This window comes from Giraffa tippelskirchi, chromosome 3 (genome assembly GCF_054371585.1).
Source record: "Giraffa tippelskirchi isolate mGirTip1 chromosome 3, T2T-mGirTip1v1.2.pri, whole genome shotgun sequence".
Classification (NCBI taxonomy): domain Eukaryota; kingdom Metazoa; phylum Chordata; class Mammalia; order Artiodactyla; family Giraffidae; genus Giraffa; species Giraffa tippelskirchi.
In genome coordinates, this window is record NC_137277.1 from 168,207,015 (window position 1) to 168,221,895 (window position 14,881).

General features: G+C 44.7%; 1 protein-coding gene across 3 annotated transcripts in view; it reads right to left on the minus strand.

Moving 5' to 3' along the window:
• Positions 1–7,819, minus strand: part of FARSB (phenylalanyl-tRNA synthetase subunit beta) — a 70,077-nt gene extending 62,258 nt beyond the window's left edge. For all 3 annotated transcript variants that reach the window (XR_014079360.1, XM_081579457.1, XM_081579456.1), the window contains exons 1-2: positions 7,743–7,819; positions 1,128–1,183 (exon numbers count right to left, since the gene is read on the minus strand). Coding sequence is in view for 2 of the 3 variants with exons in the window: in XM_081579457.1 (XP_081435583.1) it covers positions 1,128–1,183; positions 7,743–7,800 (114 nt within the window). In the remaining variant the exon portion in view is untranslated. The remainder of the gene's footprint in view (positions 1–1,127; positions 1,184–7,742) is intronic.
• Positions 7,820–14,881: the final 7,062 nt, after the last annotated feature.

The window sequence follows — 14,881 nt, forward strand, 5'->3', positions numbered from 1 at the left end:
TCCAGGCAAGAATGCTGGAGTGGGCTGCCATTTCCTTCTCCAAGTCAGGGGATCATCCTGACTGAGGGATCGAACCTGGGTCTCCCGCATTGCAGGCAGACTCTTTACTGTCTGAGCCACCAGGGAAGCCCAGCGGGATCTACAGGGATCCCTGAAAGGATCATACATGTAAACTCCTTATTTTACAGATGAAAAATAGGCCCACAGAGGCAATGTAATGTCCATGGTTCCACAACTAGTAAATGTGGGAGCTCAAACTACTATTCCATTTTTCTGACCTTCAGTCCAATGCTTAGATATTACAAAACCTCAAACATAATTTTGAGTTCTAATAAAATTAATATATACTATAGAAATCTCAGCTGACTTCTCGAGCATGTAGCATATGCATATAGCATATCTTTAACATTAAAAAAATTCTTTTTGTAACATTAGTAAAGCAGCAGCAGGGAAAATAAGACAACACAGGTTTTTGTCAGTCTGAAGGCTTTTTTAACCTTATAGTGTTATTATACACCGAACTGATTAAGAAGGCTTGGGGGGAAAAATAACACTAATTACCAGAGAAATATTAAGTTGTCTTTTTAGTTACAAGCACAGTGTCTCTAATACCTAATCACCATTAGTTATCTATTTGGTAAATAAAGCTATTTTTTAACATTTTAATCATTGTACAATCAAGAGACCAGGAAAATGTTTCAAAATCATTTTTACAAGCAATTCTTCGAAAGGCAGAAGATCATTTTACAAGATCAATGTATAGAGTAATAAATGAAGAATGAGTTAACACTGGAACAGGAAAGGGAGGAAGGTGGGATGGGGCTCAGAGGAAATAGAGGAGGGGGAGCCAGAGGCCAAGGAGACAGCAGCTCTGACTGAAGCTCAGTTTCCATGCTCCCAGACCCTTTCCTGATGACTCGAGGGGACTGCATCCGAATAAAGGCATGAACCCCTTTGGAGATTTTACATAAAGCAACACTCTTAGAATCAGGGCTTAGCCTCATAACACAAAAAACACAGAAACCACCAGGGCCCACAAATGTTTCCTCTTGGTCTAACCTTAAAGTAACAAAGATAAAATGTAATAAGTTTAGACACAGAATATTAAAGTCATATCTAATACATACAATTTCATCAAGTTCCAGTCCAAATTCAAAACACAGTTCATCAAATTCTTCGTCAGCTAGGAAAAAAAAAAACCAGAGATGATGAATTTTAATCTGTTCAGTACAAATTCGAACAGCACATAAATACTTCATCTTTTTAATTGTCTTGCACCGAGCATACTAGATATCAGGCATCAGATATCACCATTTAAAAACAAAAAAAGCTTAACCAAAAACAATTCTTAAAGAAAGAAAAACAAAACTGTTAAATAAAGGGCTGATTCACCTAACTAATATCAGCTATAGAATCAGGTTACCTGCACTGGGGAGCTTACGTTTACTTGGAAGAAAAACAACTTGCTAAGCAAGGATCTAATGTAGGGTGTGGGTCCAAATCACAGATCCAACACAACAGAATCATGTCATATAAACCCTATCATTTCAAATTCTCTGAGGTGGCCTGACAGCTGGCTTTGGAGCCAGCTCAATCCGAGTTCGATTGCTGACTGTTCCACTAGTCCTGAGAGCTTGGCACCTTATGGAAACTTTGATTCCTATGCCTCATAAAGTTGCATTTTACAGCCATGCATGCAACTGTTGGAAAGATTTAAATGAGTTCATGCAGATAATGGGCTTCACCTAGTGTCCTGAAACACAGTAGGTCTGCAAAAATTAATAGTTCTCTTCCTTAGATTTAAATTATATCTTACTTTGCTTTGCCACCTGATACACAGCATTGTCAGGGTTTTCATGTTACGAAGAATGGAACACAAACCATCACCAGTATATTCTAGTGTTAAACTGGCCTTAAGGTTTCTGATCCTGACATTGAACTTCAATTCAAGTTAACATTTATTGAGCACCTTCTATGAGTTGGCACTGTACTAGGTGCCAGGGCTATAAAGATAAATAAAACACAATTCCTGCCATAACTACTCCCTACTCCAGTAAACAAACCAGATATGTAAATACAGATATGTTAAATGCAAGGTACAGAGTTGGCACAAAGGAAGCCAACAGCTGAGGGTCAGTAAAGGCTTCACAGAAAGGAGTCCATTAGGCAGGGACCATGGGGAGTGAGACAACAGCATGAGAAATCTGGCAAGTTCCATATGAATGCTGCATGAGGCTCACGTCAGGAAGAGATATGATGGAAGAAGTAGAGAGAAGTCAGCTCCTGATGCCAAGGGATTTGCCCTCCGTCCTGCCTGAGGCGACAGGGAGTTACACTCCAGGATGTCCAGCTGGGCAAGAGTATGATCAGATCTGCACTTCAGAGCAGCGGTGCCCAATCTTTTTGGCACCAGGGACCGGTTTTGTGGAAGATAATTTTTCCACAGACCTAGGGGGAGGGGGATGATTCAAGCACATTACGTTTATCATGCACTTTCTCTTTTTATTACATCAGTGCCACCTCAGAGCATCAGGCATTAGATCCCGGAGGTTGGGGACCCCTGCTTTAAAGAATAGTGGCAGGGGACTTCCCTGGCATCCCCAGTGGTGAAGACTGTGATCCCAATGCACGGGACACAGGTTCGATCCCTGGTCAGGGAACTAAGATCCCACGTGCTGCATGGTACAGCCAGAAAAAAAAAAATAATGGTGGCAGGGTGGCAGACGAACTGGAGCAGAGAATCTACTGCAAACAAGTGAGACAGTGAGGACTTCATTAAAGCAGCAGCAGTGAGCGTGAGGGAGAAGGAAGAATGTGAGAAATGTGGAAGGTAGAATCTGTAAGGCTCAAAGGCTGACTGGGAGGTGGGAAGAGTGAGTGAGCAGAAGGCGCCTAGGATGGCTCCCAGGTCCCTGGTGGGGGTAAACATGTAGGTGGGGGGTATCATTAACTAGGGCAGGGGTTGACATAGGCCCCCAACAATCCCTCCTCCGGGTGCTCACACCCTGTTAACTGAGGTCTCAAACGACCACATGAATGAACCTGGAGGCATACTGCCCACCCAGCTGACAGCCTGCCTGCAACCTGGTGGGAGACCCACGGCCAGCTCTCCCAGCTACGCCGCTCCTCCCTCGATTCCTCTCTCAGAAACTGTGAGGAATAATAAAGGCTTGTCATTTTAGCCTCCTAAGTACTGGTGTAATCAGTGACGGAGCAGTAAATAACTAACACAGACTTCGGTCCCCGGAAGTGGTTGCTGCCGTAACAAAACGCGAGAAAGGCTCTGGAGTCAGGAGGAGGGCTTTGACAGCGTCAACCAAACCTCAAGTGCCTGACAAAGCTGTTATTTGAAGCCTCAGTCTCCCACAAGGAGGCAGGTAAGGATCTGGAGGAAAGTGAGGAAGTGTTACTGGAGACTGACAGACCTGGCATCCTTCTTATGTAGAGGCAAAGCTTAGCAACACTGTTGCCAACGGTTACGGGGACTGAAGAAAATGTACCCATTCAACAGGGTGATGTTAACTAAGCTTTCCATCCTGTGCTGACAGTGTCGCCTGGTTTATAATGTGAGAGAAGAGATGAAGACTAGGAAAAAAGGAGCCGGGACTTGATGGTTTTAAAAATTCTCAGTCTCCCCAGATGTAACAAATGCTAAGATTAAAAAATGACGTCTGAGCAAAGAGCAAATCCAGAGCATTACCAGGGAGACATGGTCTAAAGATGAAATCAAGGGTGTGACTGTAAACTCTTGAGACTTAGCAAAATCAAAAACACTGTTCACTCAGACAAAAGGCACTACGGATCAAGAAATGAAGGATATGCCTCACAAATTTATTCAGTCACCCAACTGAGCTTAAATAAGAGCGCTGTGTCAGCAGAAGCCCAAGGTACAAAACAACTTATTTCAGAGATCCGTGGGTGGTGGGGCTTTTGACCAAGGAAGTGCAAACCAACAAAACTGACTGAAGATCCAGAGTTTTTTGGTTTTTTTTTTTAAGAAATATATATGCACAAACATTGCAAGCTGGAACTGAAAGGGAGAGAGATGGGAAGAAATGAATAAGCAAAAATCTGTTAGTGGGAAGAAAACTGAGAAAACCAATCAGCTGTAAAGAGTGCTTTCTTTTCACTAAAAAAAATAAAGTAACAAGCATCATTCAGAAGGTAGAACCAAGAGACTAGAGGGTAGGGCAGAACCAAGGACAAAGATCCAGGCCTGAAGTTCTAATCAAGAATCTCCAACATTTACCAGATCAATTTCATAACTACCATGGACCAGTAACTCCTTTGTGTCTCCCATCTTTCTCTTTTGAAGAACAATGTCCTAGGCCTGTCTTACCACTGTATGTTAGGTACAGGTGGAGCAGATAATCTGTCTCTTTAGTCTCTCGGGTCAAGAGTAATTATACTCGAGGAGCTGTACTTAGGGAACTACACTGAAGAGCCTCGTCCGAAACTGGACCTGATTTAGAGGAAGAGACTGGATTCTGAGCTGTTGCTGTAACGTGATGACACTTCTTGGGGCTTTGGGAGGGAGTGTATGTTGCATGTGGGAGGAACATGAATCACTGGGGGCCACAGGACAGACGGTGCTAGTCAGTCCCCAAGTTGGCCTCCAGGAACACTTGCCTCTGGTCTTCTGGTACCAACATCCTTTGCAGTCTCCACCTGCAGTGCCAGAAATGGTCTCTGCCAGCCAGAGAATATGGCCAGGGATGGTATATCACTTCTGATATGTTAGGAAAAAACATGGCTTCTCTTGTGAGCTCTCTCTTGACCATCTGCTCTCCTGGACCTCTCACTCTGGGACAAATGAGTCACCATGTTGCAAGCAGTCCTATGGAGAGGTCAAGGTGGGAAGCACTGAAATCTCTGACCAAAACTCAGCAAGGAACTGCTGTCTGCCAACAAGCACTTGAGTGAACTTGGAATTAAGACTCTCCAGCCCATCAGACCTTGAGATGAGTATAGACCTTTACTACAACCAGGTGAAAGTCACAGCCACTCAGCTAAGTCACTGAGCCTCAGAAACATATACCAAATGACCATTGTTTTAAGGTGCTAAATTTGAGGATTATCTATAGATAACTAAATGGTTACTGACCAAATTGTTTGGAATCATTAAAATATACTGAATCCTTTATCGAGTCCTAATTATCATACAATTTGTTTTATTCCTTTCAGCTGTGTTTCACCACTTAAACGCAAGGAAGAACCGATAATAAAATCATGTTTAATGATTGCCTCTAACAAAATGACACACCTAAGTAACTACATCTTTGGGGTTTATATGATACACAGAAGTGGCTCTGGCAGCATTGCCAGCAATTACACCAAGGCAGGACAGGACCAGAACTGAAGAACAGTGAAAACAAATCAGTTACTAAGAAAATGAGTGGCAAGAGGAAAACATCTTAACAGAAAGGCGATAAAAAAAGATGGACTAAGGAGACAAAACTGCCCCAGAAGAGCAAAATAAATAGAATAAAAGCAGCTTGAGGGCTTCCCTGATGGCTCAGTAGTACAGAATCTGACCTTAATTTAATTAACATTTAAAAGATTAAGAACACGTGAAATATAAAATAATGATGTGTATTATTCCTGACCTGTCTGAAGTACACCAACATCAATCTTTCTAAGTGAAACTTTAATGAGCCAGCAGTCGACAGATATTTATGAATAATCAAGTTTACCTGATGTCTCTCAATATGAAAAAAAGGGAGAGGGTAGCTAGAGAATAGAACATCAGATGATGATAAGTAGGCTATAAATCTTACCATTTTTTAAAACCTAGACTATTTCTTACTTTCTCAGATATGGATATCCAAGTGGGAATTTACCACGGTTGTCTTGAACAAATTTTGCTACATACCACCTTGTGTAATTCAGATATATCATAAACAATTAGTGAGAATGTGGTTTAGAAAGATAGGTAAGAAATATAAAAAAGCATAGCATGAAATAAACAGTGTAGAGAATAAGAGCCCCGTTTAGAGGACAAGAGTGTTACATCTATTTTCAGGGATTTAGGGCAAAACACTGGGCTTCCCAGGGGGCTCAGTGGTAAAGAATCCAACTGCCAATGCGGGAGACTCAGGTTCCATCCCTGGGTGGGGAAGATCCCCTGGAGAAGGAAATGGCAACCCACTCCAGCATTCTTGCTTGGGAAATCCCATGGACAGAGGAGTCTGGAGGGCTACAGTTCATGGGGAAGCAAAAGAGTCAGACACGACTTAGTGACTAAACAAGGACAAAAGGCTAGGGAGAGTAACACTTTAAGAATACAGATAACCCTTGAAGGAGGCAGGGATCCAGGTTCGGATCCCTCCACCAGGTCCGAAATCTCTGTATAACTTACAGTTGGCCCTCCTGCGTTCTGCATGGGAAGATTCAACAACCACAAATTATGCAGAACCTCAGTATTTACTGCTGAAAATAAACCTTCTATAAGTGGACTCGCTCAGTTCAAACCCGGACTGGTCAAGGTTTAGCTGCACCACAGTATCTAAAAGTACACGTGAAGAGCTTTTAGTTTTTAAAAGCTAACTTTTTTTCCACAGTAGTTATCTCATTGTAGGGAGCAGGACCTGAGGGGGTTGCTATATTGAGCCCTTGAACTAAAAACACCTCTCACAAACCAATTATCACACTCGTTACACAAGCTGATAACATTGAACACGGCAGATATCACTTCAACTGCTACATGTATAGAATAATTGGTAAGTGTACTTTATATTTCTCCCCCCCTTTTTTTTTCAGTGGCAGTGTTTTTTTAAAACGGAAGAGATGAAGGGCAGCCTGAAGAGTAGGTCCACTGAGTCGACTCCTCGTCACTCAGGGCTCAGCCCACATCAGTTCAGTTCAGTTCAGTCGCTCAGTCGTGTCCGACTCCTTGCGACCCCATGAATTGCAGCACGCCAGGCCTCTCTGTCCATCACCAACTCCCGGAGTCTACCCAAACCCATGTCCATCGAGTTGGTGATGCCATCCAACCATCTCCTCCTCTGTCGTCCCCTTCTTCTCCTGCCCCCAATCCTACCCAGCATTAGGGTCTTTTCCAATGAGTCAACTCTTCGCATGAGGTGGCCAAAGTATTGGAGTTTCAGCTTCAACATCAGCCCACATGCTACCACCTAATTAACGTTTTTCCAAACACAGTATATTGTTTCCTGCTAGCATTTAACATTATCCAAACCAGCATCAGCTACTAAGCTGGTTTTATTATCTGCCCCGTTCATCAGAATGTGAACGTGGTGGACTTTAGGCGCCCTGTGCACCGCTGTATTCCCAAAACGCCAAGAACAATGCCTGGCACATAACCGGCGTTAGATAAACGTGAATAAAAATAAAACTAGGAAGGAAAGCAAGCTGTCCCCCTGCTCCTGCTCACACAAATGGAGTTCCCAGAGCGCTCTTCTTCTTGCACGCCACTGGCTACACTTGGGATGCCATCGGAGCTTCATTCCTGTTCTACCCCCTGGCATCAGGTACGCCGGAGGCGCTCCGTAAGAGACCACTGAATGAATGACGCTGCGAGCCCAGCACGTGCGGGTGCCGCGCTGACACACGCGGCAAACTCTGTTCCCAGAGGCTACATCCGCGGTCGGCCTACCCTAGCTGAACCCCGAACGCCCGAGGCCAAAACCTGCGCGCAGCACAAACGAGGCCACGATGCCTTTTTGCAAGAGGGTGCCGGCCTCCAAGGAGAGGCGCAGAGCACAGGCTACGGGGCGCGCACTCACTGTAGGTCCGGCCCAGGGCTCGGAAGAGCAGATCTCGCTTCACGCTGACAGTCGGCATGGCGAGTCCGGCCCACTGCGCCTGCGCGGAGCGCGGACCCGGGCTCAGCGACCGAGCTGTGTGTAGGGCCCGACCCTTCCTTGCGGGCTGTCTTGAATATAGCCAGTCTGAGTCTCACAGTTCCTCCTCTCGATTTTCACTTGAAAGCAGGTGAGTTGCCACCATGAAGCTCATTAAATCTAATTTTTTGGGAGAATAAACTGGAGGCCGAAAAAGGTGACATACTTGGATAGAATGGGCGAGGGTTTGCTAGGCAGTAAGATAAACAGCCCGCAAAGGTCCTCGCGCCTCCAACACTTTACGGCAGGAGGACGGCCAGCTAGGTGGGCGGGGCGAAGGGAGGGCGAGTGCGTGGAGGAGGCGGGACCTAGAGACGGAGACGCCTCCTGGGAGGGCGTGAGAATGTGAGAAGGCGAGGTCTGAGGCAGCTCCAGGTGGCGCTAGGGATAAAGAGCCCGCCTGCCGGTGCAGGAGAGCTAAAAGACTTGGCTTCGATCCCTGGATGGGGAAGATCCTCTGCACGAGGGCGCGGAAACCCATTCCAGTATTCTTGTCTGGGGAATCCCATGGACAGAGGAGCCTGGCGGGCTACAGTCCGTGGGGTCGCAGAGTCAGACACGACTGACGCTTATTAGCAGGCAGCCGGGACTGCATGATGTGCAAACCCAAGTAGCGGGAGCCAAACTGTTAGCGCTTCTGCTTTTATCTCATTCTTTAGACCCTGGTGCTGGGAAAGATTGAAGGCGGGAGGAGAAGGGGACGACAGAGGATGAGATGGCTGGATGGCATCACCGACTCAATGGCCATGAGTTTGAGTAAACTACGGGAGTTGGTGATGGACAGGGAGACCTGGCGTGCTGCTGTCCATGGGGTCGCAGAGTCGGACACGACTGAGCGACTGAACTAAAACTAAAAAACTTAGTCTCTTACACCCTACTACGTGTTCCAGCTGTGCTTTGCACCTTATCGCAGCCGTCTTAGGGAGGCTTCCTTAGAAACCATTTTTTTAAAAGCGGAAACAGACTGACATGTACTCGGTTTCTATTGGCAGATGCTGTGCTCAGTCCTTTGCTGGCCTTGGCAGATCTCCTTCTAACACTCAGTGTAGTCAGCAGCATAACAGCCATCGAATGTTCCAGGCCCTAATGCCTGGAACCTGTAAATGTTAACTTAAATGGAAACAGTCCTTTTAGATAGTTAAGATTTTCGAGATGGAGAGCCTATCCTGGATTATCAGAATAAGCCCTAAATGCAATCACATATATCGTTATAAGAGGAATGTCTAGGCAGTCTGAGTGCCAGTTGGAAAAGAATTTCCAGACACAGTATTTCAGAAGGGAGTTTCTTGAGAACAGGAGCGGAGATAATGAGGGTGCTGCTAGCACAGTGGACTGGGAGCTGTTAGAACAGCTACAGCATCCCTGCTCAAGGGAGAGCGGATGCTTTTACTAGGTTAGTAGCCAATTTTTATAGCCTCAAGACAGAATTCCTGCTGGAAGGGTGGCATTAGGTGATTGGTCAGGGTGCTATAGGGTGAGCACTGGGGTGGGCATTTTCGCCTAAAATGGGATCGGGAAGCTTGTTGGTGGTGATTGGTGGCGGGGGGAGGAGGCTTTTGGTAAGGGTTATAAAGGGGCTTGCATGCTAAGTCACTTCAGTCTTGTCTAACCCTGTACAACCATGTAGACTGTAGCCTGCCAGGTTCCTCTGTCCATGGGATTCTCCAAGCAAGAATACTGGAGTGGGTTGCTATGCCCTCCTCCAGGGGATCGTTCCAGCCCTCCTCCAGGGGATCGTTCCAACCTAGGGAGTGAACCCAAGTTTTCTATGTCTCCTGAGTTGGCAGGCAGGTTCTTTACCACTAGCACCACCTGAGAAGCCCCACAAAGGGGCTTAGTCAGTTCCAGAGGTGACCTTGGTTCTGGGCTCCACTTCAATGGCCTTGGTGAAAGGCCTGGCACCTGTGGCCTTGGGGCAGGACTCCGTGAAGAAGTTAGAGGAAGATTTAAGAAAAAAAGAAGAGAGGAGGCAGCGTAACCATGGGGGACGAGATCAGAGGGATACAGCCACAATCCAGGGAATGCCAGGAACCACCAGAAATGGAAGAGATGAGTAAGGCTTCACCTGTAGCCTTCAGGAGCAGCCCTGGAATGTCTCTAGACACCTTAATTTGGGCCCAGTGAACCTGAAATTCTGGACTTTTGGACTTCTGCCCCTCAGATCTATCAGTTCAGTTCAGTTCAGTCGCTCAGTTGTGTCAGACTCTTTGCAACCCCATGGACTGCAGCATGCTGGGCCTCCCTGTCCATCACCAACTCCCGGAGATTACCCAAACTCATGTCCATTGAGTCAGAGATGCCATCCAGCCATCTCATCTTCTGTCGTCCCCTTCTCCTCCTGCCCTCAATCTTTCCCAGCATGGGGGTCTTTTCAAATGACTCAGCTCTTCGCATCAGGTGGCCAAAGTATTGGAGTTTCAGCTTCAGCATCAGTCCTTCCAATGAACACTCAGGACTGATCTCCTTTAGGATGGACCGGTTGGATCTTCTTGAAGTCCAAGGGACTCTCAAGAGTCTTCTCCCACACCACAGTTCAAAAGCATCAATTCTTTGGCACTTCCCTCAGATCTATAAGCAAATGCATTTATTAGTTTAAAGTCACTGCATTTGTGGTAATTTGTTACAGCAGCCATGGGGAAATAATACACTGGGTAGCTGCTGCCATTATCCTCATTTTGCAAATGATAAAACTGAGGCCCACTCTGATTCGCCCAACTCAGAAGGTAGAGCTGAGACAGTTCCACAAGGGAGCTACCCTTATCCTTTCTACTGGACAGTGAGTGAGGGCCTCCAAGACCATTCAGCTGAAGGGACTGGCTGTGTGGGATTTAGGCCTCCCTGATTGGCAGTTAGGGCTTCCCTAAGTGGTGCTAGTGGTAAAGAATCTGCCTGCCAATGCAGGAGACGCAGGTTCGATCCCTGGGTTGGGAAGATCCCCTGGAGGTGGGCATAGCAACCTACTCCAGTATTCTTGCTTGGAGAATCCTGGACAGAGGAACCTGGCCGGCTACACTCCATAGGGTTGCAAAGTGTCAGACATGATCGAAACAACTTAGCACACACCCACACACAATTGCCAATTAATCTGGGGTTTTTTTTTTTGTTTGTTTTTTACATAAGCTTTCCTATATGGCTGCAGGCAGTGCTTTCTCAGTGCCTAACACAATAGATTGGCAGATGCCCATCAATGGCAAATAAAATTTGCCCAAAGGCAAATAAAATTCTCTGTCCCCCAAATTGATACTTGGTGAAAAAATGAATCAGTGAATAAAGAACTTCATGAATTATTGCATGCTGAACTGCTCTTCTCTGGACATTCCAAAGTGTTCTGTGGCCTTTAACCTCATTTTCCTTATCTATAAAGTTGTTGTTGTTCAGTTGCTCAGTTGTGTCTGACTCTTTTCAACCCCATGGACTGCAGCATGTCAGGCTTCCCTGTCCTTCTCCATCTCCTGGAGCTTACTCAAACTCATGTCCATTGAATTGGTGATGCCATCCAAAGATCTCAGCCTCTGTCCCCCTCTTCTCCTCCTGCCCTCAATCTTTCCCAACATCAGGATCTTTTCCAATGAGTCGGCTCTTCACATCAGGTGGCCAGAGTATTGGAGCTTCAGCTTCAGCATCAGTCCTTCCAACGAACATTCAGGACTGATTTCCTTTACAATTGATTGGTTTGATCTCCTTGCAGTCCAAGGGACTCGCAAGAGTCTCCTCCCACACCACAGTTCAAAAGCATCAATTCTTTGGTGCTCAGCTTTCTTTATGGTCCAACTCACATCCATACATGATAACTAGAAAAATTAGTTTTGACTATACAGACCTTTGTTGGCAAAGTGATATCTCTGATTTTTAATACACTGTCTAGCTTTTCTTCCAAGGAGCAAGTGTCTTTTAATTTCATGGCTGCTGTCACCACTTGCAGTGATTTTGAGCCCAAGAAAATAAAGTCTATCACTGTTTCCATTTTTTCCCCATCTATTATTGTAAGGATTAGAAATAATACTCATAAATGAGTAGCATAATTCTTGTGTCCTGAGTCTTGGAATTTGGGCGTTATCATTATTATTGTCCTCAGCTTCAGACTATTCTCAAAGGCATTCTGTTCCCAGCTTCTACATGCCATACCTCATCCATCCTGCTTTTTGTCCTTGCTCAGGCATAGGTACCCTGTACCTTCTCCTGGGAAAGGTTGAGGTCGAGAGGAGAAGGGGGCTTCAAAGGATGAGATGGTTGGATGGCATCACTGACTTAATGGACATGAGTTTGAGCAAACTCAGGGAGATAGTGATGGACAGGGAAGCCTGGCCGTGCTACAGTTCATGGGTTCACAAAGAGTCGGACAGTGACTGAACAACAACCTTCTCCATGACTAGCTAGAATTGAGACAGGCCTGACACCTGGGACCTTTTGTTGCTATGCTGCAATGTTTGTACTGGGACACACCTCTCTTCATGCAACAAAATACAAAGGAATTGTATGGGGCTAAAAATAGCTGTCTGCATGGGCAGTGGGACAGATTCTGAACAAAAGGTAGAGACCAAAAAAAGAAAACCCAATTGCCACTTTTAAAGAGCCTGGAGCAAAAATGGGGTGCTGGGAGCAAAGTAAGGGTACTGTGCACAATCCCCTGCACATGGTACCACCTGATGGGTGGGCAAAACACCAAAGCTACCCCTCTGCCCAACCTGTGGACACATTCCTACCCTCACCCCAGGTAAGGAACAAGCTCTCTCCCTCTGCCTTCCTCCCCCCTCCACTCAAGGAGTGAGTAAGCAAGGGAAACTGTTTTTTGTTCTCACTCCTCCCTGCTGCAGCAGGGGCCCCAGTAAAGCCTTATCTGAATTTCTTGTCTGGCTTTTAGTCCATTTCTATTGATTGGGGAGGGCCAAGAACCCTGTTCGATAACAAAAATGTTAGGATAATCTAATGGAAAAGAGAAAACTAGGCTACAGGTACACATCAAAAATGGCATTAGCTGACAGATAAGACTTAGCAGCAGCAGCAGACAGATAAGAAAGATATTTGGAAAATGTTGAGATAGTACATCACAAAATATAGATAGGTGTTTCTCTTGTCTAATTTTAAAGCCAGCCTGAAAGCAAGAATGAGATGGAGGAATTTCCTAGGACTGAAGGATGGGCTGGCCAATAAACATGAAAAATTCTCCATACAATAGAAATTAGGAAGATGCAAATTAGGGCTTCCCTGGTGGCTCAGCGTAAAGAATCTGCCCACAAAGCAGGATACAAAAGAGACGTGGCTTCAATCCCTGAGTCAGAAAGATTCCCTGGAGAAGCAAATGGCAACCCATTCCAGTATTCTTGCCTGGGAAATCCCTTGGGCAGAGGAACCTTGCAGGCTACAGTCCATGGAGTCACAAAAGAGTTGGACACAACTTAGCAACTACACAACATCAACAAACAAGATTAAAATGAAATACATTTTTATACCCACCAGATTGGCAAAAATGTGAAAGTCTAACAAAACCAGATGTTGGTAAGAATGCGGGACTATAAACTGGTACAGCCACTTTGGAAAACATGACCTTACCTACCCAGCAAGGCAGGGCATGTGCCTGCCCTACTGTCCAGCAGTTAGGAACCCAGGAATGTTCCCCAAAGAAACTCTTACCCATGTGCACTGGAATACCAAATAAGAATGTTCACTTATATTGTTCATTACAGTTAAAAACTGGAGATATCCCAATGTCTATCAATATTAGAACAGGTAAACAATTATAAATTCATACAATGAAGCACCACACAGCTGTGAAAATGAACTACAGCTGCATGTATAAACTTGGACAAAAAATAAATAAACCATGGAAGAATATATACAGTATGGTGCCGTTTATATAAAAACGAAAAACAGGGTAACCTAAAGAGTATATTATTTAGGCATACATCAATAGATGGTGCTTCCCTGGTGGCTTAGTGGTAAAGAATGCTCCTGCCAATGCAGGAGACACGGGTTTGGTCCCTGGTCTGGGAAGATCCTCTGGAAAAGGAAATGGCAACCTACCCCAGTATTCTTGCCTCGAAAGCCCCATGGAACAAGGAAGCCTGGCGAGCTACAGTTCGCGGAGTCGCAGAGTCAGACATGACTCAGCGACTGAATAATGACATGTCAGTAGATGGCAAAACTAAAAGAAAAGGGATGATAAACAGAAAATCTGAGACTAGTCAGTTCTTCTAGCCAGCCTTCTCCATGAATAGCTGGAATTGAGACAGGCCTGTGGGATGGAAAGGACAAAGCCTAGGGCATCGGGATACCCAAAGGGTTTGAAAAATATTGGTAGTGTTCTGCTTTTTCTGGTACACCTTTATGGATGTATTTCCAGGAAATTAAGATGAAATGAGAAACGAGAGATGAATTGTGGCCTTCCTTTGGGGAGGTGAAGGAAACAAATGCTTGGTGGCCTACAGCTGAGTAGAAACACAACAGGAATACTTAACATTTGATTTTAAGTTTTTTTTTTTTTCATAAAGGGCATTTTTAAAAGAATTTTATTTAAAGAGTCTAATTTACAATGCTTTTCCTTTATAGATTCTGGCTTTTATGTTCTGTTTAAAAGAACTTTTACCATCCCAAGTTATTTCTTTTGAAAAATCACATATGTTTTTCAGAGGACTTGAATGGATTTTTTTCCCTTTCCATTTAAATCTCGGATCATTCCAAAATTGGCTTTGGTTTTGAGACACTGAATGAACCAGCTTTTTTTTTCTTTTCCAAACAGCTATTCAGTTAGTTTAACAAGATTTATTAAATAAATTTCTTTTTCCCCAGAGATTTGAAATACCTTCTTTAGCACATATTAAATTTCCATATCTATTTGGGTCTATTGCTGAACTGTCTATTCCATTGCTACTATAAAACTGTTTTAATTATTATAGCTTCATGATACATTTCAATATCTGAAGGAGTGTTCAGTGCTTTCTTTTTCAAAAAATTTCTTGACTATTCTCTCATGTTACTTTTTCTCCATGAGCTTTAAATTCTATCAGGTTCTGAAAAACATTCTT